Genomic DNA, 25,298 nt, shown 5'->3' with positions numbered 1-25,298 from the left:
ATGTTGGACAAGCCTGCACTAAACCATTTTGCCCTTGAGCTTCTTGTGGCATTTTGGATAAAGTTGCTGGAAAAAATACATTAAATTATGCACAGACTTGGTCCACACTGAAATCAGTGGAGTTATGCACGGGAAAAGGTGAGAAAAAATCTCGATCTAATGAGTACCACAATGTTCAGCCTTTATACAGAGCCCTTCCTCTTAAAAAGCATGCAGTGTTTTTTACTTTCCACCTGGAATGGGATCGCTGATCCTAGCAATCCAATTATAGCTGCATCTGCCTCTTCTTTATGGGTATTACCAAACTGACTAGAAGCCATGACCAAGACTGAAGCCCAGTGCTGCAAGGTGCAGTTCAGACACTTAGTAGAAGAGTATCCCCGCTTCCAAAAAACACGCCTGACTGAAAAGTGTTATTTACCCCGTTTTGTAAGTAAGGCACTGAGATGGAGCGGGAAGAGAGTTCCTTGTCCAGTCACAGAAGCAGGGTGAAGCCAGGTCCCCTGAGTTCTCATCTGGTGGTTTCTTTCATATCTCCTTGTGCCCATTTTATAAAACTGTCACATGGATATGACACGATTACCTAAAGAGAAAGGACAGTGGTTGATGCATTGTAAGTCACGACTGCCCCGTGTTAACAGGCCTACATCTGTGCATTAACACACCATTACTCTGTGCTCTCTGCAGCTCTCTTTGATGAGCACTAAATCTGTTTGCAAATTGGTAACTGGAAAAAACGATGCCGCAGAAGAAGGAAAATGTGCCCAGTGCTGGGCAGGGCTGGGCCTGTTCTGGTAGACCGAAAACGTAGTTCTCCCCGGCTCTCATCACAACCTTGGGACACAACCTTGCTTCGCTGAACTCAGAATGTGGTTTGCTATTGGTTTCAACATGGGCAGGACCTAGATTTAGTGTGTCAGATTCTGAGTTCATTTGCCCTGATATAAATGCAGGATAATGCCACTGAAGTCAAGAAAGACTGATCACATATTTGGGGGGTGTGGGGTTGGGTTGGCTATCAGCCCCAAGTGGCAATTCAGGGGCGGCACCAAACTGACATCTCCCAGGCAGCCCACGTCGTAGAGCTCCTGCAGTCGGTGCAAAGGGGGGCTGTGCCCCAGTAGGGGCATTGGCAGGTGCCACTGGGTATGGAGAGCCCAGGCTGCAGTGAGTAAACCTACTCCTCCCTGCTTTGACGAGGGCACCAAAATAGCTTGCTGTCCTTTCCAGGACGATACTTCTTGCTTCCACAGTAATGCGATTAGGATTTGGTTCACTGCCTTTTTAGTAAATAAATATATAATAGGTGGGATACCAAACAAGAAACGGCTCTGAGTCTTTATCAGGAAGTCATAATTACAAATGAGAATTGTTTAGTTTTGGTTGGGACTCTATTATATCATTAATAATGGCAGGAAAAGCTAGAAGATAAATGCCTTTGTATTTCAATGTATTTTCTCAACTAGACCTTTACTTGACATTACCCTGCTGTGACAAAGCTGGGGTTGGTGGGAAGAAAAATCTATTTCCAGCAACGGTTTTTAATACAACAAAAGGAATGTTATTTGAATTTAAATGGGGCTTGGTGTGGATTTTAGTCATTAGTTTGGATTAGGATTTATGACGCCTCCTTAATATATTTTTTTCCAATTCTGATTCCTAATGTTTGTTCTGTTTCCATTGGTACCTGTAGCAATATCACCTCTTCTGTCTGTCTGCAGCAGTGGGTACAGGCCAGCCTGTCACTTAAACGTCAGCTTTTTCTACTTCCCCAAAGGAAGAGTGGCCTTGTGACCGTATCCCCACAAACATACACACTCAGAGCTTTATACTGTGTCAGCACAAGCACACATGCTTTGTAGTTTGCTATCCCTTATATTTGAAGGTGATGAATTATTTATCATCCAGCAAAAGATTTCTTGGGCTGTTTATTGCATCTCTAAATCTCAGCTCAGCCCATGAGGATTGTTAACTAAGCTTGCACAAATGTTGAAAGGTTTTGACAGAACAGATTAAGTTTTGCTCCCGTTAAGTAAAATAAAACATTTAAAATAAATATTGTATGTTAAATACCAGTGATGGGATATTCTGGAGCAAGAACCATTTATTCTATAGCAAAACCTATCAAAAGTTTGGTGAGCGAGGGCGGACGTTCTGAAGGGAGGATGTGAAACCTGTGAAGCCCTAGCATTACCTGAACAGTAGGAAAAGCAGTTTTCAGAAAGGGATTTAATTTACTAAACACAGTTTGATTGCTGTGAGTGGGGATGAGGGAGGAATTGCAGAAACAGAAAATCATAAAAGCCAACTTTAATAGTGGAGTAACTCCAGGGCAGCAACATTTTGATGTCGGTATTGTAGTTGGCGTAACATGTAGTACAGCAGTCGGCAATGGTTTCAGGGTGCGGGCCAGAGTGGCCGGGACGGAGGCCGGTTGACTGGTGTTAGGATCCAGCTGCTGCCACCACCACGTCTCCCTCCCATGGCATGGGTGCAGCTCCTGCTGAGAGCACTGCCAAAGAAACCCCACATCCTTCGGCCAGATCCACTAGCTCCAGGGGCCAAACCCAGTCCACAAGCTGTAGGTTGCCGATCTCTGCTCCAATGTAGGAGCTACGTAGTGAGCCAAACTGCTCTCTCTCTCCATTTCATGGCGTATTTAAGTGAGCTTAGTCGTGCTTAAAGCTGCTGTGTCTGCTGATGAAGGTCCTCGTTTACAGCAGGATCAAATCCAGTGTGTACCACTTACGTTACTCTCCAGTCTCTCTGGAATGACTACAGGGTTAACTCAACCCTGTGGGAGTTCCTCCAGATTTACACCACTTTACCTGAAATCCAGATCTAGCCCTATACCTTTTTGTGTGTGTAAAGCGGTATCATTTCTTTTCAATCTGAAGGTAACCTAGTTTTAGCATTGCTATGGCAACAGCAGTGGTTCTTGTACTTGAAAGATTAATGACTAAGCCCCAAACCAGATGAGTGCAACTGCCAAGTCCCTTCCTTGGTGGGTCGTTCTGTTTAGGAGCAAGCAAACATTGTCGGACACAGGTCGGTATCAAATGCAGAAGCCAGATTGCCCCATCATTACAGACAAAACACTCTGCATCTAATTCAAGACTCAGCAGATTACCCTTCTCCCATCCTTTGGGCAAGGCTGTAGCTCCATGACTGTGGCTGTGTGCAAGCAGCCTCTCTGCCTCCTCCATTTTTCCCCATTTTAGCTTCATTCATTTGTTTCTGCTAAAAGATCAGAGTCTAATTGAGTTGGTTCATCAGAGTGGGGCCCCAAACATCAAGAAAAAATGCAATGCACTTAATTCTCCTTCCATTTTATGCACCCTAGTGTAACTCGAAAGCTGTCCACTGGTGTTTGTCAGACAGAATTTGGCTTAACGAGTGTTTTAATTCAGAATGAAGCTAATAGAGGCCTCCTATTTATGTATCAGGTAAGACAAGGCTACGGCCAGCCATGCCCAAGTCCAAACAGCTTCATGTACCTACCTGCCCCACTGGGAAAGACACCTAACTTGCCTGTCTGAAGAAGCAAATTGTGCTGCTTAAACTATTATAAGAAATGACCATAACACTGCAGATGAAATAACCTGCCCATGCTTCTGTCAGGCAAACAGATATGGAGGGGAAGTCGTTATCATTTCATAGTTTAGCTCAGTTATTGCTTCATTATTATTTTGAAGTAATTCATTTACCCTTTCCCCTTTTTAAGTCATTTTGCTTCTGTTTCTCTTGCCTGCCTCTTCTGAACAGGCATTGTATAGTATAGCTAAAAGAAACATTTTCCCCTGTCCTATCCATTAGCATGTAACACTCTTCACAGGAACTGTAATGAATTGCCTATTGCATATCGCTCTCCTTTTCTGGAGAGAATTAGCACCAGTACACTGTTTGCTAATTAACTGTTCTGTCCCGTTATTATTACCAGCCTCCTGCCCTGTGCATTGTTCTGGCCATGGGGGGATGTGGACGTTTTCAAGAGAATTTAATTTTAATAAGAATTAAACTTTTATCTTGGAAAAACTGCATATTTTCAGGATAGCAGGGTTTGGGGCACATTTATAAGAAATGTCTGTAGGGCGATTTCATATCTGGATCCGTCAACCTTAATAGGTTCCTTCTTACCCCAAATTTGCTTTTGGCTTCCATGAGCTGCTCAAAAAAAGACTCTATCTTGACTTTTACCAAAAGGGCACTAACAAAAAGAAGCCCTGAGATGCCTCTGGGAGCATTTCTTTTAAGAACACGTGCTTCCAGATGTTGAGCAAGAAAGATGAAACCCACTCGACTTTTCACTATTGTTCTTTTGGCAGTTACACAAATGATTCAAAGGATACAGTTACTACTTTTCTTCCCCCAGGTAGCATTTTGCATCTTGCAGTTATCCATCCGTATAATGACTGTAATAGCTAGTGCGGCAAGCATGCTGTAATCACACTGTAGTTTTATTTAATTTCATTGGTGACCTGGGCTTGCTAGCTGATCTAAACCATCCTTTTTTGTTGGGCGCATAATCAGTGCCTGCTAGGAGAAGGGGGGAAAAATAGAAGAGTGTGATCACGAGACAAAACAAATGTTAATTTGTATCCTTCAAAATCAGGCAAATGTAAAGCAATATAGAGAAGAGTCTCTTCTGTTTTTCACGTGTCTTGTTCTAAAGCACTCCTGCCAACAGATACTGTCAGCTCTGCTTTTGCTTTATTCATACCCTCTGCTGTTAATAGCCTAAATTCTGGTCTGTAACAGACGGTCATGATCTGGACCCGTTTTCATATGAATATTCAGTACATATGGATTAGATAGGGCCACGGCACCCAGGCAAGAGCATGAGCATCCTCTTCCTCTCAGCCCTTATACAGGCTCCCTGGACTTTCAGTCTGGTATCTAAGGAGAAGCAGGGCTACTCACCTGTTCCTTCCCTGGTGCACATATAGAGGCAGTGTATATGAAGTGGGTACATTTGCTGCTACCCTGCTACTCTCTAGCCAGAGTCACTGAGTCTTTTTGGGAGTGCAGTTTGCTACTGGTATAAACCATGAACAAGAAGGAAGCAGGGGATGCCAAGGGTGTCTGAGAGTCACTGTGGGCATGTCTACACGTGCATTAATGCACCGTAAGTACTGCATGTTACGTTTATTACTTATAACAGGTACTAACTGAATGCTCAGTAACCGGGGCTATTGTGCAGTAGTGCTGGCACATGCCTTTTTAGTGACATTAATGTGCAGTAGATCAATTCTACTGCACATTAGCACTTTTGCCGTGGTGCAGTAGAATAGTTGACTGCACATGTACCATCTTGTGTAGACACACCCAGTGCTCCCTAGATTACTCCTAATGTGGTTCTCCACTTCCACCTTCCTCTGAGGCATGAGGCCAAGTCCTTTCCCTAGGAACCTTTGGCCTATGTTAACCAACTATTTCCCTGTCCCTATGTCTCCTCTATGCTTTTACCTATGGCATGTTTGAGGGTGTTAGTGTTTTGGATACTTTGCATTGTACATTTGTGCAAGGTTTTGAAGTGGTGATGTGGGGGATCCTTTGGTCAGTGAGTGGCTGCAAATGTCAGGAATTGGACTTCATGGCCCAGAAGCCCCCTTTCCAGTCCCATTTTCCTGTTTTCCCCTCTGTGCTTAGTAGCACATACATGAGCATCAGATCACATTGCACCAGATGCTTTAAAAACATGGAGTAGGAAACAATCCCTGTCCTAAAAAGATTGCCGTTGAGTTTGAATATAGTAGTAATCCTCACTGGAAAGACACCATTGAGTGTATTAGGGTTAAATAATTTTCTCATGTGTCAAATAAGCCATGACAGTCTCAGATGGTGTATATAGCTGTAGCACATTATTCTCAGATTTAGCAAAATGTGATGTGATATATCTTGATGTGAGTAAGGTTTTGACATTGTCTCACATGTCAAGCTACAGGAACATGGCATGCATTAAATTACTGGAAAAGAGGTGCACAACTGATCGGAAAAATATACTCAGAGAGTTGTTATTAATAGCTTTTTTTTCAAACTTGGAAGGTGTTTGCGGTGAGGTCCCACAGGACCCACAGACTCAGCCCACAGGGGGCTGTTCTGAGTCCGGGACATTATTTTAAGAAATTCCTTGGAGAACAGAAGAGAAGACATTTATTAAGTTGCAGATGATGCCCAGTAGGGAGGGTTTGAAATACTTTGGAGGACAGAATTAGAATTCACAATAATCTAAAAAAATAGAGAAAAGGTCTGAAATAGGATGCAATTCAATAACAAGGGCAAAATACTACACTAAAGTAAGGATAATAAGTTATGCAAATACAAAGGAAGGACCGACTGTGTAGGAAGCAGTTCTGCAGACTAGGATTTGGGGCTTATTGCTTGAAGACCAGACACGAGTCAATAATGTCATACCACTGAGGAAGAAAAAAGCCAACACCGTATTGGGATGTATAAAGAGGGGTATTATATGTAAGACATGTCAGGTACTCCTGCTGCTCCCCTCAGTGGAAGTATTGTGTCCAGTTTGGGGCACCACATTTCAACACTGATGTGGACCTAGTGAAGTTTCTAGAGGGGAACAACAAAAAAATGATCAGAGGTCATGTTTTCCTGGCCTCTAAGGAGAGATGGAAAGAATTGGGCTTGTTTAGTCTACAGAAGATTGAAGGGAGGTGTGATAATAGCCTTTAAATAATGGAAAAGGTTATTGCAAAGAGGAAGGTTATAAACTGCCCTTCATGTCAAGATCACTCTTCTTCATGACTGTATGTGGTAGGCCAAGAAGTAATGGGCTAAAATGGCAAGAATTAGGAAGAACTTTGAATGTTAAAGGTGGTTAGGACCACCTAGGGAGGCTGTAGGCTTTAAAGAAAAGGTTAGACAAACATGTGTCAAGAATGCTTTAGAGCATAGGGCATGAGGTTGGACTAAATGGCTTCTCAAGGTCCCTACTTCCCCTCTTGTCTATTATCCTATGCATGGCTTGTACTCTTTTTTTCCATCTTAACAAAACAGAAAATGAAGGACATCACAAAATCAAAGGCATTCGCTGAAAAAAATGTTGAATTACATGTATTTTATAACATTGCCGTGATTATTTTTTACTAATATAGAAGAAATGTATATATTTTAAAGGAATATTTAAATTATTTGTACTTAGTTGCTAGAATTTGGGTGATTGGCTATAACTTTGGATTTTAATTTTCAACAGTGGAATAAACTAGATAGTGTGATTTCAATAAAAGTCAGCATTAGCTTTCGTTAACATGCAGTCACATTGGTGACATTACTTCCATTTCCTTTACTCAGCCTAGGGGTAACTGATAATGATCTATCTCTAAGTCCTTAGACAGGCCAGCATTTGTGCATGTTGGCATTTTTATTTTAACAGTGACCTTCCATGGTTCTTCTTGTAGGTCTCCTTCAAACTAGAGGAGTTGTTCTTAACCTCGTTAGGCTCAAGGCAACCCTTGGAAAATGCCAGCTCTTCGTTTTTCCTCATTTGTTGACTCTGGAAAAATAATAAGAGCAATTTTTCTGTTGCAAAGAACTAAAAAAGACCAGAACAAATCAGAGTGGTTTTAACACTATGGATTCTGTGATTTGAAATCTCTGGGTTTATATTGCATGCCATGCTAATATTGCATGGCACCCCAGAGCACCCTTGAAAGTATCTTAAGGCACTGGAGTAGAGGCTCAGTACTCAGAAGTGCTGAGAATCTGCATCTCCCAAATACTTTTGGCTGAAAGATGTGTGCTTAATACTTCTGGGAATCAGGTCCTTGCTGTGACCCTGCTCATTTGATTTCTGTTCCTTAGTTTCCCTTTTTGTTCAGTCAGTCAGATAATATTTCCAATAACTCCCAGGTTTGATTGAAGGCCTAATTTTTTTCCTGTTTGAAAACTGAAGTGAGCTCACCAGATGGAAAGTATTATATATAAACACAAAGTATTAATAATTATTAATAATATTATTCAAGAAGGATGCTATGGTTAGGAACTAGCCTGGAACTCGGGTTTCTTCTGCTGCAGGCTTTTTATGTTATCTTGAGCAAGTCACTTCGGTTGCAGATGGATGAGGCAGATTTATCCATCCCAGAGGCTACAGACATAAGCTACCAGAATGCAGCTTCTGCAACAAGTGACCCTGTAGCAAAACAAATACACCTTTAACCCTATTCATTCAGGGTCAAATTTAGGATGACGAACTCACTTGTGGGTGTGACACATTGTAATCCCTGCTGTATTTTTCCAAGCAGCAACAGCAGCTCCCCTTCCCCTCCCCTTCTTAAAACAGCTAAAAAGTCTATTTGTTTGTACCCATAGTCTCTCAGTACCTCATTTCTCTATATCTAAAGTAGGCTTGATAGCACTTTCCCACTTCACTGGCTACGTGTGAAGATAGATACATGAGACTGGGGTACTTAAGTGCTAGGACAATGGGACTAGAGACATCTCTTATATAAATTGTTATAGAATCAGTCTGCAGAAAGATGTGCATAGAATGGATAGGCAAGTGAATTTTAAAACTGAATTGAAATTGTTGTTCACTCGTTTCTTATGGACATCATAGTAGAAATAGGCCTTAATGAAAAGTGCTTTCTGAAGAGAGGATGGCAGTCTGGGAAATCTGTTTAGGGTGGGTGCTCCAGGCATGGAAGTGGCCTAGAAAAAGAAATACAGACAGAGGCAAGAGAAGCAGACAAAGAAGACACCAAGCCGGCATCGTTAGTGGATGATTAATAGTTTGGAGCTGAGCTATTCACCTTGTTTTGATTTATTAAGTGGATGTGCTATCACATCACTCTGAGGTGTGGTTTTATCTGATCGTATAAGTGAAGTGACATTGGATCTGATTAGCGCTTGGGTAGGGGACCTCATAGGAAATCTTTCAGTGCAGAAGGTACCGATGGGGCGAGCCAGCAGATGTGCAGGGCCTCAGTATGACTTTTGGGGGCTCTTTGCTATGGAACAGCCAACTTTTGAATGAGATGTAAAATTATAGCCCTTAACAACTAATGGGTTAGAGTGTTGATACCCCTTTTTGCAGGGGTATCAAAGTCAGTCACCGTAGTGTGGCCCAGTTAGCTAAACACGTATTGTCTTCAAGTATTAGCCTAAAGTGCCGAGTAAGTATGATATTCATCATTTTCGGTGCTAAAAACCCTGCAAGCTATTGGTGCAAGTCATTAAAAAAGTGCTGTTGCCTTCTAGAGATGATAATTTTTCAAAAGTAGCTTAAGTCATCCCTCTATGTACTGTTTATAAATGCCCAGGATGAAAAAAATTGATAGGCGCATGGTTGTTAAAATTACTTTTCATGCTAAAAATACAAGAAAGTTACTTGAACAGTTTTGCTGTATATGAGTAGTTAGTGATTGTCAAGTATTAAGAAATGGAAAGAAGATAGACGTTGTGACCTAACATCCTGTAAAACATAATTTAGAATAAAGCCATTTGTGAGTTTACTGGAAAACCTTTTAGCAAGTTATAAATTCATGAAAAAGAGAGTGTGGCCTCATGGGATGATATCTCCAATGTCAAGATTTACTCTGAATCCAGTTTTAATAGACAAGTTGAAAATCCCTGACAAGAAAAAAGAGGATGTTAATGGAAGTATTTATAGATTGTTAATGACAGCAATGTTAGCAGGCAACCCTCTAGTAATTATTGTTATTGCAAATTATATACAAGTTCTTGATCAAATACATATCCCAAAAAGGCTTTTAGCAGGTCAAATGGCGTATTGCTGTCAAATGGTTAAAGGAATATATCTGGGATTCTGTATGCACAAATTGGAGATGAGGATATCATAAAGGGAAAGCAGGGATGGGTCAATTTTTTTGCCAATGCTCTGCGTCCACAGAATTGTATTTGTGACAAATACTCATTGTGCCAGCAGGAGGCAGAGTGCCTCGGTCCTTGCTTTTGTGAAGAGCTTTGAGATCTGTGGACAAAAATACTGTGGAAATGCTAAGGTGTTACTCTTATTTCAGTGCCGTGGCCATCAAACGGAGAAGGGGGAAATGACAGTGTGGCTGTGCTTAGGACATACGGTGAACGGAAGAACTCAAAGTCCAGGTGTTTTAGGTTCTACACAGCTTAGCCATCAAATGGCGCCATTTGTCTGAATAAAAGTCACACCTTCTTCCGTTGTTTCAGTTTTCTGGGTTTAATCAGTAACAGCTGCATTCATCAGTGCTGCACATGACAAATGGCTCGGGGCTCAGGGCTCTCTCCTCTCTCAGCATCCCAGCTAGTGCACCGAGTCGTCTCTGATGGTCAGAGCCACTCCAGACAGTGATGCCAAACCTACGCTTACAAGCCAGCCTGCTTCCTGTTGGGGCCCTGACCATTTTAATGCAATATTCAGTGCTCAAGCTGTGGTGCTAGGCTGGGTTAGTGGTGGCCACGCTCTGTGGGAATGAGAATTTGATTCCTGGAGGAATCGGCGTGATCTCTGGCTATAACATAATGTGAACTCCAACATTTCTTGCGTAGAAGCAACCTCCAACTACTGTTCACTACTTCATTGACTTCAGTGATAGCTTAGGGGCACTTCCCCCCCTCAGCGTCTGCTTGTCACCTTGAAGGATGAAGTCCTGTCTGCTTGCACGTGCACACACACAGCAGTGCCAGACCCAGTGCGTATTGACCACCTCCACCCAGAAGCTTCGAGCAGCTAGAAGATCACACTATGAATCTTAGCTCTTGCCAAGATATGGTGGAATGAGCAAAGTCAGTTTTGCAGGCTTTAACGGCCAGCAGCTGAGAAACAGAGAGTTGTCATGGGAAACATTCAGAATGACAGCGCTTATACATCTGATCCATAGTAGAGAGAAATGCCACTAACATCTCGGTATAACAGATTCACCACTTTGTTTTCAGTTGGCTTCAGCTACAGCTGTAGCCTGGGATCTGGTGTTATGAGAAACGTTGAGACCTGCCAGTGTTTTATGGCTTTACCCAGTGATTCGTAACCTCTCCAGTCTAGAAGTCCTGATCACCCTTTCTCCATACATCCTAATCAATCCCAGTTGATCCCTCCCTCATGTATCCAGGCATGCTTTAGACGGTCCATACTGGGATCTGTTCTCAGTGTGAAGTCAACCATTGCCATCACTCTGTTTTGGTGTACACAGGAGATATATAAAGGGCAGATACCAGTGTATAAAAGGCAAATACCACTTTTCAGATCCAGAGGAGGTGTGGCAGTGCAGTCACACCCCACTTTGACTTTGCCATACATGAGTTCTTGGCGTTGCGTGTTGCATCACCATCACTCATCCCCTCCTTTCCTCTGCTTTGAATGCCTCTCCCTGACCAGCTGGTGAGCTCAGAGGTCGGACAGAGCTCCAAAAAGCTCACTGTGCATGAACGGCACAGCCACAGTTAGGGGGGTTACCGCCTTTGCCCCATTACTGGATCCGCCAACACTTAACACTGCCTCAAACTCAAACAGTTATGTTGTATGTAAGAGGTTGTGGGAATCCAGTCATTCTGATTTATCAGTACCAGAGAAGAACACGTTGTCCTCTGTCTTCTATGCCTGTGCATTTTGCTGCAGCTAAGTGAGATTTTTTTCAGCTATTTTATTAATTTCTTGTGTATGCCTTTGCAGTGAGGAGACATGGCAGCTAATTAGGTGCTCTTCCTTTCTGCCTAGGTATTGGACTGGATTGAAAACCATGGGGAAGCCTTTCTCAGTAAACACACTGGAGTGGGAAAATCGCTACACAGGGCACGAGCCCTTCAGAAGAGACATGATGATTTTGAAGAAGTCGCGCAGGTAAGAGGCCAAAAAGCAAAGTTCTGTTGATCGTTTGTTGTTCTGCTCTGGTTCTGTTTTCCTTTACAATTCCCCCAGGACAGATTATTTTCAGAAAAAGGGCCAATGTGGTTCCCATTTTCAAAAAAGGGAGGAAGGAGGACCCAGGAAACGATAGGCCTGTTTGTGTTACCTCGGTCCTGGGTAAGCTTTTTGAAAGAATTATCCTGGCGCATGTCCGCGAGGGGCTGGCAGGGGAGATTTTGCTTAGGGGCAACCAACATGGGTTCATTCGAGGCAGGTCCTGTCGGACCAACCTGGTGGCCTTCTGCGACCAGGTCACAAAATCCTTGGATGCAGGTGTCGCGGTGGACATTAGGAGGGCTTTCAACACTGTCTCTCACCCCGTTCTCATTAAAAAACTAGAAGACTGTGGCGTCAACACCTACCCAGTCAAATGGGTCGCTAACTGGCTGGAGGGCCACACCCAGAGAGTGGTGGTGGACGGGTCTTATTCGACCTGGAGGGATGTGAGCAGTGGGGTCCCCCAGGGCTCGGTCCTCAGGCCCGCACTGTTCAACATCTTCATCAGCGACTTGGACGAGGGGGTGAAAAGCACCCTGTTCAGATTCGCAGGTGACACTAAGATGTGGGGAGAAGCGGGCATGCTAGAAGGGAGCAATAGGCTGCAGTCGGACCTGGACGGGTTACAAGGATGGGCGGATGAGAACAGGATGGGGTTCAACACTGACAAGTGCAGGGTGCTGCACCTGGGGAGGAAGAACCAGCAGCATATCTACAGGCTGGGGAACTCCCTTCTCATCAGTGCAGAGGCAGAAAAGGATCTTGGAGTCATTACTGATGCCAAAATGAACATGGGCCAACAGTGTGGGGACGCGGTCAGGAAGGCCAACCATACCTTGTCCTGCATCCACAGATGCATCACGAGCAGGTCCAAGGAGGTGATTCTCCCCCTTTATGCGACACTGGTCAGGCCCCAGTTGGAGTGCTGCGTCCAGTTCTGGGTACCGCACTTCAGGAGGGACGTGGACAACATTGAGAGGGTCCAGAGGAGGGCCACCCCCATAATCAGGGGGCAGCGGGACAGGCCCTACGAGGAGAGGCTAAGGGACCTGAACCTGTTCAGCCTCCACAAGAGAAGGCTGAGGGGGGATCTAGTGGCCATTTACAAACTAGTCAGTGGGGACCAGCAGGCATTGGGGGAGTCCCTGTTCCCCCAAGCACTACCAGGAGTGACAAGAAATAATGGCCACAAGCTGGCAGAGGGTAGATTCAGGCTAGATGTTAGGAGGCGCTACTTCACAGTCAGGGTGGCTAGGACCTGGAACCAACTTCCTTTAAGAGGAGGCTGGATGAACACCTTGCCGGGGTCGTTTGACCCCAGTACTCTTTCCTGCCATAGCAGGGGGTTGGACTTGATGATGTGCTCAGGTCCCTTCCGACCCTACCAACTATGAAATTATTTAGAAAACTCTGCAAATTGATGAAGCTCCTCTCCAACACGTGAAAGGGACAAAGATCCTACCCTGCTGTTTCCAAAGTCTAGTTATTAGTCTGTAGCATATGTAGATGACTGTTGGAAAGCAAGGTTTTTGCAAGAGCAAGACCGAGAGGCTTCTCCCAAGCAGTGAGTTTGATAGAGGATGACTCCTGTCTCGGGTGGCCATCATAGAGGACTTTTCAGTTTTCTGCTGCTCTGTCCTCTATTGATACGAAACCCGATGCCTTTATGTCCTCTATTTTTCTCTTTGAGAGAGAAATCATTTATTCACTATTAATTATCCATATATCTTCAAGAGAAAAATAGACGACATAAAGGTGTTGGCTTTCGTATTAATAGAGGACAGAGGACAACCGGACTGTCATCTATGATGGCCACCCTACTCCTGTCCCATATGAAATGGGAGAGAGCATGAAGGGCAGCATGCAGAATGGGACAGTACTAAGTGTGGGAGGGAAAATGAAGAGTAGATCATGGAGAAGGTTAGCATGAGCAGGGGAGAGTCAAGAGAAATAAGTGAACGAGTCGTTCAGAACAAGGAGCAACGGTGTCAAGTTGCACAAGGGAAAGTTTAGGTTAGATATTAGGAAGAATTTTCTCACTAGGGGGGTAGTAAAGCAGTGGGACAGGTTACCCAGAGAGGTTGTGGAGTCTCCATCCTTGGAGGTTTTTAAGACCTGGCTTGACAAACTTTGGCTGGGATGATGTAGTTGGGGCTGGTTCTGCTTTAAGCAGGAGGTTGGACTAGATGTGACCTCCTGAGGTCCCTTCAACCCTCATTGTCTATGATTCGAATGCAGAACCTTGAAGCTTAGGATGAGACACTTGAATGTGATGTAGGATTGTTGAGTAAGCCTCTCTTCTTGAGGAGAGGCTGATGTGGTTGCTATGAATAGAAATAGTCTTCTTCTAGATTTTAAGGCTTTAAGAGACAATTTACAGTTGGCTAGGTTGACCTCCTGCATAACACAGTCCAGAGAACCTCACCCAGTAACTTCTGCATTGAGCCCCTAATGTGTGTGGAGCTATGCTATTATCTTTTTGAAAGGCATCCACTCAGGTGATGGACAGTCCATCACGTCCATATGTAAGTTCTTCCAGCGTTTAATTGCCATCACGGTTAAAAATTTAGACCATAGTCCTAGTTTGAATTTATCTCCCTTTAAGTTCCAACCACTGGACCTCATTATGCCTTTTCCTATTAGATTAAAGAGCTATTATAAATCTCTCTGCATGAAAGCCTCAGAGCAGTTTAGATGAAAACACATTCAGCTTTACAATAGACGAGAGTGCTTTGTCTACTTGCTGGGCACAAGGCATTTTCCCCCTCAGACAGTCCCTGCTGTATTGTTGAAGTCTGCGGTGGGAAAGCCTTACCAGAGCCTCTGTTCAACCCCTGATCAGAGCATTTTTGCTCTCTGCAGTACCCTTCACAAGTGCTTGCCTTATTTAGTTATAGATGGCCTAAACATAGCATTTATACTACGTCCCAAGGGGCACTATTTTACAGCCTGATGGGGGATCACTATCTAGAAGATTTTCCTGATATTCAGTGTATAATCTCTGCCTTAATTCATTCCCATTACTCTTGTTTATACCCCTTTTACTGCTATAATTAATTCATTTCCTTCCTTGGCTACAGCCTTCAAATATTTGTAGGCTGTTATCATGTCTCCTCCTAATTGTCCCTTAGCCATGTTATACATCTTTAACTCTTCTAGCTTTTACTTATTAGTTACTCTTTTCACCCCTTAATCTTTTTTTTTTTTTTTACTGTCCTCTGAACCCCTTCCAGTTTGTCGATATTTTTCTTTTAATTAGATGCCCAGAAATGAAGAAGCTATTCCAGAGTTGGATAGTTAGTGAAGGACTACATCTTTGCTTCCTGCTACAGTACAGGATCTCTATATGCAGCCTACAATAGCATTGTCTTAGAGAAGGTCATCAAAAACCTCTTAATGTCAGCGGGAGTCTTATACTGACTTCAGTGTGTTTTGAACAAGCTTCAAATCAATACTGAATGCCTTGCTGGGAGATTTGCTTTAGTCGAGTATAGTGCAGAGTTTACAATGGCAAACAAAGGGCCTGTATATGCACGAGATCAGATTAAATGATCTAATTGTACCTTCTGGTTTAAACCATTATGAATATCCCCAGTCTGTAATTTATTAGCTTCATATTTCAGCTTCTACATCCTTTCTCTTCTTGAGTTGTGCTTCCCTGGAGATGCAGATAACTGAGAAATGACAGGGGAGGCAGGAGGGTAGCATTGCCTTGAAAATAATCGAGTAAGCTGTGCAGCTATTTTTATGTAGAAAAACAGGACCAGTTTCAGAGGTGATTCACTGGGTGTTGCAGCTGAGACCTATTTACCCACACACTCCAAGGTGTCAGGAGGCTGCACAGATATACCTTCCATCCTGAGACGCTGGAAGTGATGTCAGTTCAAATAGCGTGGGGACTACTTTAATGTGCACTTTTTTTTACGTCTTCTGCTTATTTTTCTTTTTCCACCCCTCCATCTAGCCACTCAACCTATGAATGACTCCACCTTAGTCTCCTTTACAGTCATTTTAGTTTAAGGAGGCTGGATTCATAGGTGTGTGCCATTGACACATTGGTAAGTGGATGGTAAGTGGATGCGAGGTCAAGGATTTAAGAAGGCAATGGAAGCGGAGGGGGAGAAAGTAATAACTTACGCTGACGTACACCTGCATCTTTGCTCCATCTTGGTCTTAACTTGATTTGATGTATTTGGCGCCTTATCTATGTTGTACGTTGTTGCTGAGCCTGGAGAACTCCAGACACTAACGAGCCTCAGACTTGCACTTAGGACTTCAGGCTCTGTTGCCTTCTAATTAGAAATGGCTGATGCAGCTAGGGCCTGGCTAAATTCCTACTGACTTTGATGAGTGTAGGATCTGGGCCCTTCCTCCAGTAGGTTTACACTAGAATCCCATTACTAATTTATGAGGTCTGGCTGAACAGTGACACGGGAATGCAGTGTTGGCAAATGGGGTGTGGGGACATATGTTGAGGGGGAAATGAAAGGGACCCCAGGCTTTCTTTGAGGTCAAAATCTTGAGAACATAATACTCGCTGCTTTGGAAAGAGTAATAGCAGGAGTAGAGAAGAGAGGCCATAAATTTATCACACCTGGGCGTCTTCTGAAGAAATGTCTCTTGAGATGGATTTTGTGGTTTGGGAATAAATCTTCTGTCTTCCCACTTTACTCCCAATTTCCTCTCCTATTTCTCACAGCCATTCCCTCCTTGATTTTGGGGGATTAACCCTTTCGAGCTTGCCCTCAATAAAAGGCCTGTGTTTTGTTCCAAGTGACTTAATTGGCAAGGTCCTTTGAGTAGATGTGATATCTTTTATTAGACCAACTGTGATAAAAGGTATCACATCTACTCAAAGATGTGTCTGCCTATGTCCTTAGACTAACACAGCTACAACCAAAAATCCATCCAGTTAATTAATTGGCATTTTACTCAATTTACTTAATATTTGACAAAGGCTGGTATGGTTGGTGTTGTAATTTGTTTCCAGCTGAGCTTTTTTTTTCATAGATTCATAGATGTTGGGGGCTGGAAGGGACCTCATGAGGTCATCAGGTGCAGCTCCCCCGCACTTGGGCAGGAAAGACGGCTGGGGTCAGATGACCCCCGCAAGGTGTGCGTCAAGTTGTTTTTTAAAGATCTCCTCTGCGGGGAGTCTCTTCCAGACCCTGGGCACTCGAATCATAAAGAAGTTTCTCCTTCTGTCCAATCTGAAGTGATCTTGGAGCAGTTTGCGTCCATTGTTTCTGGTCTTTCCCTGGGGTGCTTTGATGAACTGATGCTCCCCCAGGCCCCGATGTATGCCCTGATATACTTACAGGCTGCTCTGCATTTAAACCATAAATGTTTGCATACCTTGTGTTAACTGACCATCAAGTAACTACAGGTACAGGAATGTAATGTGGACATACCTGGGGATCCCCCCCAGTGCGGCAGTCATTCGACTGTATGGCTCACAAATCTGCTCTCTGCAATCCTCTTTCTGTTGTGTCGATGTATTTGCCTTTGGCTCTTATTGATTAGTTGAGTACTTCTTGAAATAATTTCCAGTCTGATCCTTATAAGTTTTCTTGCTGCTTTCCAGGGTAGGTAATGCTTCTGAGTGCTGCTGTTAGTAATGCTGGTGTTTCTGAGCAGCCAGATAGGGAAGCTTTCTGGTTTACTGGCTTCCCATGTCACCACAATGAGAGGTGCACCATACTTCATCTGGACAAAATGGAGAGCTTTCTTTTTTGGAGATTTACAAATCTGCATGTAGTGATCTCTTTAGATTGAGCCCAGAAGAATCCTTATGCCAGAACTGTACTGTGTGCAGGCGTGTTTGGAGGAAGTCAGTGATGTAAAGAGTCACGTATTATGAGTAGCTCATGGCTAGCTCATGTGGGCTTCTCTTCTCCTGAAGTTCTTGTTTGGACAATGTTTCTCACAGGTCTTCTTTCTTGTCATACTCAGGGATTTTCCTTACTGTATGAAGGAAATGCATGAAATGTATGGATATGCTAGAAAACGTTGGGCTAAAGAAGCCTGAGGAGTTACTTCTGAACCATTCAGAACCCACACTTTTCCTGTGCATTTCCTAGGTTATTTTTTTGCCCCATCTCATGCAAATTTGGGTTATTTTGACTGCTTCTCAGCCTAACCACACCATCCTGTAGTTGCCACTTCCAGGATTGTTGCTTCACAATACAGCCCGTCGCCGTTAGACTTAAATGACTGAATGCCGATGATTGTTGTGATACCAAAGAAATACCGCTCTGTGAATATAGCACTTTCTGAAATGTGCTTCTCAAATAAGCACAACAGCTGCTTTGCTTGGCTGAAGTGCCTTTTATGGAGATATCTGGTACGCACTGGTCAGCCAATTTCCCAAGAGATGATGCGCGCAAATACAAATAGATATCCATTATAGGATCAACAATGAATGTTTCTCCAACAAGCATCTCCGGATAGTAGAATAGCAGTGGGTGTTTTATTTCCGGCACTGATCTGGAAAATCCTGCGGGCTGGATCGTGCCTCCTAGATCTCGCTTGTGTCCCTGTGGAAGGATGAAATCAGTCACCACTACAGCTGCAAAATCCCTGAATGAGGAGGGGCAATGCTATGCACTGTTCCCCCATCAGCACTCCAGAAAATCTGCTCCAAGTCCCAGGCTAATTCTATGCAGAGCCCTCTGCATCCTCCTCCATGCAGGGTCCCATGGGCAGCTACCTGCTTGGGAAACCCTGGGAAAACCTCTCCGCTGGATTCGTGCTGATTGGGAAGGAGAGGAGAATTGTGTTTAAGATTCCCAGTGACATCTCCTATCTTTGGGGGGGGATCTCTAGGTTTTGTGATCTCGCATCCGATGTGATCTAAGCTAAACTCTTTAAAAAGACCTTTTTTGATCTTCCACTCTCTTCTGCAGGAGGAGGTGATGTGACCCTGCATGGTTTAGTTTTACCTGTGGATTGGCAGTAGAGTTTATATGAGTACATGGTTTAGCCTGTAGATGGCACTCTCTGTACATTTTAAAAGACCTTCAGCTTTATAAGGGGTAGAGCCGACGATTTTGAACCCGGAGGAACAAAGCATTGTCTTGGAACTGAAATGAAGCACAGATAGGACCTGGGTACCTGCGGTATACTCCCTAGGTTCACCATCCCTCCCAAAATACCTTCAGACCCAGGATCCCCTGACAAGCAAGCCACTTATTTCATGGGAATGCATGTTTGGGTACTCGGTCCCTACATATAACACAGGGCTCCCCTTTTATATTTGTGTTGGCAAATTGTTCTCTGTTTTGTTGAGCAGCTTCTCTGTCTGTCGGGCCCACATCACGTAGTGCATTAGGTTTAGATGCCTTAAAAATACACAGTGCCATGCCATAACTTTCATGCAACGTCCCCCTCCCCCACAATTGTTTCTGAATCATTATTTCATCTTTAGCAAACCTACCAGCAGTCCAGAGCTGGGCCTAAGATGGAGAGGACATCCCAGGCCAAACATAAGAAAAATGCTGAGTTACTCAGTTTTTCCTGTTGATGGATATCAATTGCTCGACTTGCTTCCAAGAGAGCCTTTGGGAACGGATGGTTTGAGATATGAACGTCAGCTCTGAAATGCCTAGATTTCCTTTTTTCTGCAAGTCCCGGTCCCTGCAGATTCCCCGTTCTCCTTTTCCTTCTTCCCAAGGAGATAAATTGAATTCCACAGGAGTTACTGCATGTAGGGCTTTCACATGAGACGTTGAAACCTGAGCGGTTCCCTGTTCTGTTTTGAATCAAAGCGAACATGGTATGCTTCATACGAATATAAATTTGCTCTATCTGACAACAATTTCCCTTTTCCTTATTCGAGCATTCCTGAAATGTTGTGTATGTACATGACTATGTGTGTGTGTAGCTTCCAAAGCAGTTTGAGAGACTAAGGCCTGTAAGTGTAAATAAGTTTGAAATATGATTAGGTTCTGCTTTTCCTCTGAACGACTCCATGTGGCGAATAATAGGATGCAGCAGGTAAACTTTTTCCTCTTACAGTCTCTCATCATCCAACTATTTTTTAACTAGTTCACTCAAAACTACATGAGGCAATGGAATAGTCGGGCCAAGCTTGAATTGCAAACAGCTACTTGTTTGGCCTTGGAAAGAAAAAAAGCTAATGCTTTCCCATGCAGATTCCAGCTCTGCTGGATGTCATTGTAAAGCTTGGCGTGAAGTCCGGTACTGATTTAAAACAGTCAGAAATAAATTAGGAAATAAATTGGGAAGCTGTGTTGTTAATGAATGCTTTGTAAGTGTTGTCCCAAGGTAGATTATGGTTTGGTTACTGACCTACCTGCATGCCTCCCAATGATACATGGAACTCACCAGGCATGCCGGATTTGGATGGTTACGATGCAATGTGGCCCTGGGCAGATTTGGCAAGATTGAGCATTTTAAAAGTAGCAGCAGGTACATTTAAAGTTAGCAGGAACTTCAACGTGGTTTCAAGCAATCCCAACATTTAAAAAATCATGAGCCAGACCTCAAAAAATTATTCCCACTTTTTACACCTGGGGTGTATAGATATGTTTTTTCCTTCTCCCACACAGGCCATGAACCGGGTTTAAACCTAAAACCTTTAGATTGACAGCATACTCCAGTGGGAAAGAATGGACTGGTCCATACAAGAAGAGAAAGCAGGTGTTGCCAGTGGGTTACAAAAGCGTTTTCGAGACAACAGTGGGACTGTGAGCATCAGGATTCATGGTTTCTCTTCTTGGATGATAGCAGGCTGTGGTCTGTCGGTCACAGGCAGCAAAGGCAAATGAATCAGTGCCCATGCCTGTGTTGTCAGTATGGACAAAACCCGGGACTCAGGAATAAATAAAGCACAAGTCTCTTTGACTTCAGCTAAAGAACCAGTTCTCTTAACCTTGGAAGCATTAGCAGTCCTAAGCCCCTAGATGAGCTCTAGGTGCTAATGCTGACACAGAACCACACTACGTTCATATGCATTATGGGACCTTCTCATTTTGCAAGCTTCTTTAGAAAGACTGTCGTGCCAAGGCATGGCTCTGTTACGTGAAAACCTGGGGTTTGCTCTTTGATAGCTCTGAAGTGTCATGCCCATGAAATGGGTGAATCACTGTTTCCCCTCACCACCATAGCAATCTGAAACCTTCGTTTGTCATAAGAATTATGAAGTGCGCTAAAATATTAACAGCAACCAGTAGAAAAGCTGAGTTTAGACCCATGCACTATGGACTTACAGGTCAATGTACCTTTCTTTAGGATACACAGGGGTTCAGGGGCAGATCCAGGATTTGCCTGGATCCCCTGCCCCATTCTCCACCCCCCAGCGTGGGCAGACTATGACACTGGAGACTCTGTTGCTGCTTTCCCCCTTCCCCTGCCCGCTGCTACTGCTTCTCCCACTGTCCCACATCCTCCCCACCCTACCCAGACCCCCTGGGAGTAAGTGTGGGAAGGAGGACCCCCCCCTGCCCACCACCTCTGCTGTTGTCACTGTTCCCTGCTGAGCCGAGCCCCTTCATACCCTGGCTGGAGTGGGCAGGAGTGGCTCTGAAGCTTCCCCAGCCCACAGGATGAAGGAAGAGGAAGAGGAGAGGGACCTGCCGCATGGGGAAGAGAGAGGGGAGGAGGGGGATTCTTGCTGCTTTGGTGCCGCAGATGCTCCCATGGTGCGCTCCAATCAGAAAGGGGGTGCAGCTGTGCCACCGCAAGCCCTCTGGATCCACCTCTGCAGGTCCTTTTTTTCTGCATAGCAACTCCCCCAAAATCACATGACAACTGGATCTTTTCATGATCTTGCCTGTAGTAGAGGGTCAGAATCCTGCTACTCACTATAAAATCACAAGGCTTGGCAACAAGATCCATTTTCTGCATTTGCACAGGCCAGCTCAGTACTGTACAGAGCTGCCTTATTTGAGTTGGTCTTTAAAATATAAACATTTTTAATATGCCTATAAATGTAAAAGAGAAGTCTCATGATAAGCTGAAAAGAAATAGACAGCTATTTAAGAGGTCGAAAATGGGAATGACTATTCTGCAGAAATTCCCATTAAAAAAATTTTTGTTTGTCCTGATGCAGAACGAAAAGCTGAAATTTCCTGCAGAACAGAAACTCTGAGAAATGCTGCTGCAGAGCTATCAAAAACATACGGATAATTCTAAACATTCTGAGTTATTCAGGATATGACATTGTATATATATAAAATTAAGTATGCCTGTAATTATTTAATTCTAATAGAATAAAAGCCATGGCACTTCTGGCTGTGTCTGTCTGTCCGTAACACTCCAGGCCAACTGCACATGCGCGGCCCGGTGCCTTACTGACAAACAGACAGACAGACAGGGAAGCAGAGGTGGAGGTGGTGGGGGCCAGGGTGTGCTCTGCTGCACAGAGGGGAAGGCAAGGGGGGCCATGATGCAGGGCTGTGTGGGGGCATGGCACAGGGGGCATGGCACGCAACCGCAGGGTGCCATGTAGGGAGCGGGCGTGGGGTGCAGCCACTGGCTGCAGCACATGTCTGCAGAGCACCCCCCGTGTACGCTCCCTGTGTGGCACCCTGTGCCCACATGTCACCCCCCACCCCTGCATGACTACAAGCCATGCCCCCCTCTCACAGGGAGTGCCCGCCAGCAGTGACCACGGGGTGCGGAGGGTATGGGAGGGAGGGTATGGGAGGTGTGGCAGGAAGCTGCAAAATGTGGCATGGAAAGCTGGCACAAGGGGCACTGCAACACCTGCCAGCTGCTGTCACGGGGTGGGGCATGCCCCCCACTCCTGTTCCCCATGTGGCACCATGCAGCCACACGCCACGCCCCCCTGTGCACCCCATGCCACACCCTGGGCTACTCCCTGTGCCACATGGCCGTACCCGGCATGCACTCCCTGTGCTGTGGCCACTCCCTGCAGCCGCATGCCACATCCTCTGCACGCCCGCGTGGCACCCCCCTGTACGTGCCATCCCACCCCATTTACCATGACCACTGCATGCCCCAAGCCACCCTGGGGTTACTCTCCGTGCCACGTCCCATGCCTGTGCACCACCCCTTCACACGCCCCCCACATGCCATGCCACCCCCAACGTGCCATGCCCCCTGTGCGCCCCACACCACACCCTGGGGCTGCTTCCCATGCCATGCCCTGTGGCCACCTGCCACCCTCCCCACACGCCCATGTGGCATGCACTCCCACACGTCATGCCCCCCCCACATGCTCAGCGCCATATCCTAGGGCCATTCCCTGTACCACACGGGTGCAGCCTGCAGGCCCCATGCCATGTGGCCGCAGCTGGCAGGCATTCCCTGTGCCCCTGTGCCATGGCCGCTTCCCGTGCCATGCCCCATGGTCTCACACCACACCCCCTGCTTCAGCCATGCACCACTCCCCGCCATGTACCCTGCGCCTCACCCCACAGCTGCTCCCCATGTCACCTGGGCACAGCCTGTAGCCACTCCCCACACCATGGCTGCTCCCTGTGCCATGCCCTGTGGCCACACGCCATGCCCCCCACACACCCTGCTCCACACGCCAGGACTGTTCCCCATGCTGTGGCCACTCCCCACACCACAGCACATGCCATCCCCCCGCGCGTCCTGCGCCACATCCCAAGGCCGTTCCCTGCATCATGCAACCAGCAAGCGCTCCCCACGCCGTGGCCAGTCCCTGCATCATGCCCCATGGTCACGTGCCATGCCTCCCTGCCCACAGAGTGGAGCGGGGCTGGACCCAGAGTGGCAGGGGGAGCAGGACACGAGCCAGAATAGCGGTGGGACAGGGGGAGAAGCAGGGAAGGTCCTGCAGCAGCAGTGGGAGGGGGAGAGCGGGGCAGGACCCAGAGCGGCGGTGGGTGGGTGGAGTGGGTCTGGGCCCAGAGTGGCAGGAGAAGGGCACAGGGCCGGGCACGGGTCTCCATCCCCACTCCTGCCCCTCCCCTGCCCGCCCTGTCATTCATGACGGGTATTTTGCTAGTAAAGTAAAAGGTGGAAATTAATGAAATTGCTCCAGTTGAAACAAAACCTTTTTACCATATGGTCAACATTACCCATATGAAGTAATTAAGCCAAAGCAGTTTATTTTGCCTTTTGCTGTAAAAAGTTGTCAAAATCAACACATTCCTGCGAAGCATCTTAAAAAAGCTGCTTTTGTCCAATGAAAAACTGTCCCAGGTACGTTTTTTTCTACCTCTCTAATCATTGTTCTTGTTGCCTTCCTTGCTGGCAGGTCAGCCAGCTATCAAGCTGTATCTATTGATTCAGGAAGATTATTCCATTGACTTCCCAGTTTAATTTGTTATTGTGAAGGATTTTGGTTGATTACGGTCCTTGTGGCTGTTGGTGTGCAGGGGCGAAAAAAACCAGTCACAGAACGGGCTAGATTTGGGCTTTCGTCTTTTGTTTTTGTCATGCCGAAGCCAAATAAAGCAAGTGCTCCGTGATTTTATTCCTTTGTTTCCGAGAACTAAGAATCGCGAAACTTATAGCCAGGGGCGGTTTGTAAAACTGTAAATATGCTAACTTTTAAATGTATTCTCCTCCGGGCATTTTATGAATGATAGTGGAAACTTTCTATGAATTGCATCAGTAACAAAGGCTTTATGTCCAATGACATTGTCAGATATCTGGAAAATGTTTAAAAAAGGCAGCGTTTATTATTCGTTACGGGTGTGTGCACATCCCAGGAGAGAGCTTGCTGGGCTGGTTCTCCACTCTGTTTCACCAGATTTACAGTGATTTTACACTTCTGATTTCAAAGGTGTTACACTGAACAAGCCTGTTATAAGTAGAGAATCTGCTACAGTTAGTCCTTCAGAAGTACAATTATCGATGTTCTGGTTCATTTGTCTCTGTGCATTATGTGAATCATACTCACATTATCTGCTGTCTATGTGTTCTTTACCCAATGATTTCCCTTGCTTTATATTAGTATGTGTACTAATGTCTGTTCTGTGTGTAAATGTATACTTAAAGTATATTGTCCTGGGGTCACATTCTGATCCTACATGTGTGTGCATATAAGTACACGAAGCAAAGCTTGCTTCCTCCAGTAGGGACATTAGAAACATAAGCACATGCACACACGCATACACTCATGCGCACCCAGTAGATTTTCCCTTCTAGAGAAGGGCATGTTAGGGTCACATGCACACATGTGCATGTGTGCATGTATGAGCTTGCCCACTCTGACAGAGGGTGGAAGGGACCCACACACACAGAGCAAGTCTTATCCCCTACAGCCAGGTAAGGCAAAGGTACATGCATGCACACATCTTAACAATAAATGGATCTACCTCTGTAGATCCGGAAAAGTCCACTGACTTCACTTGTATAGATTTACGCTTGTATAAATGGAGACTATAATCTTAATGTGCATAAATATTAATTTGCTCATTGATGAAAGTGCAAATAAATCTGTCGTTAATATTAATGTCCTTTACTTAGTGAGGTCAGGTCTTGC

The 25,298-nt window shown here is 45.1% G+C and overlaps 1 protein-coding gene across 6 annotated transcripts in view; it reads left to right on the top strand.

Annotated features, from left to right (window-relative positions):
* The window catches only part of KALRN (kalirin RhoGEF kinase), a 759,663-nt gene that overhangs the window by 401,880 nt on the left and 332,485 nt on the right, over positions 1-25,298 (top strand). For all 6 annotated transcript variants that reach the window (XM_059727473.1, XM_059727469.1, XM_059727471.1 and 3 more), the window contains exon 10: positions 11,669-11,791. In XM_059727473.1, the coding sequence (XP_059583456.1) occupies positions 11,669-11,791 (123 nt within the window). The remainder of the gene's footprint in view (positions 1-11,668; positions 11,792-25,298) is intronic.

The sequence above is a fragment of the Alligator mississippiensis genome, chromosome 4, assembly GCF_030867095.1.
Source record: "Alligator mississippiensis isolate rAllMis1 chromosome 4, rAllMis1, whole genome shotgun sequence".
In the NCBI taxonomy this organism is placed as follows: Eukaryota; Metazoa; Chordata; order Crocodylia; family Alligatoridae; genus Alligator; species Alligator mississippiensis.
This window is presented reverse-complemented; position numbering and strand designations above follow the sequence as displayed.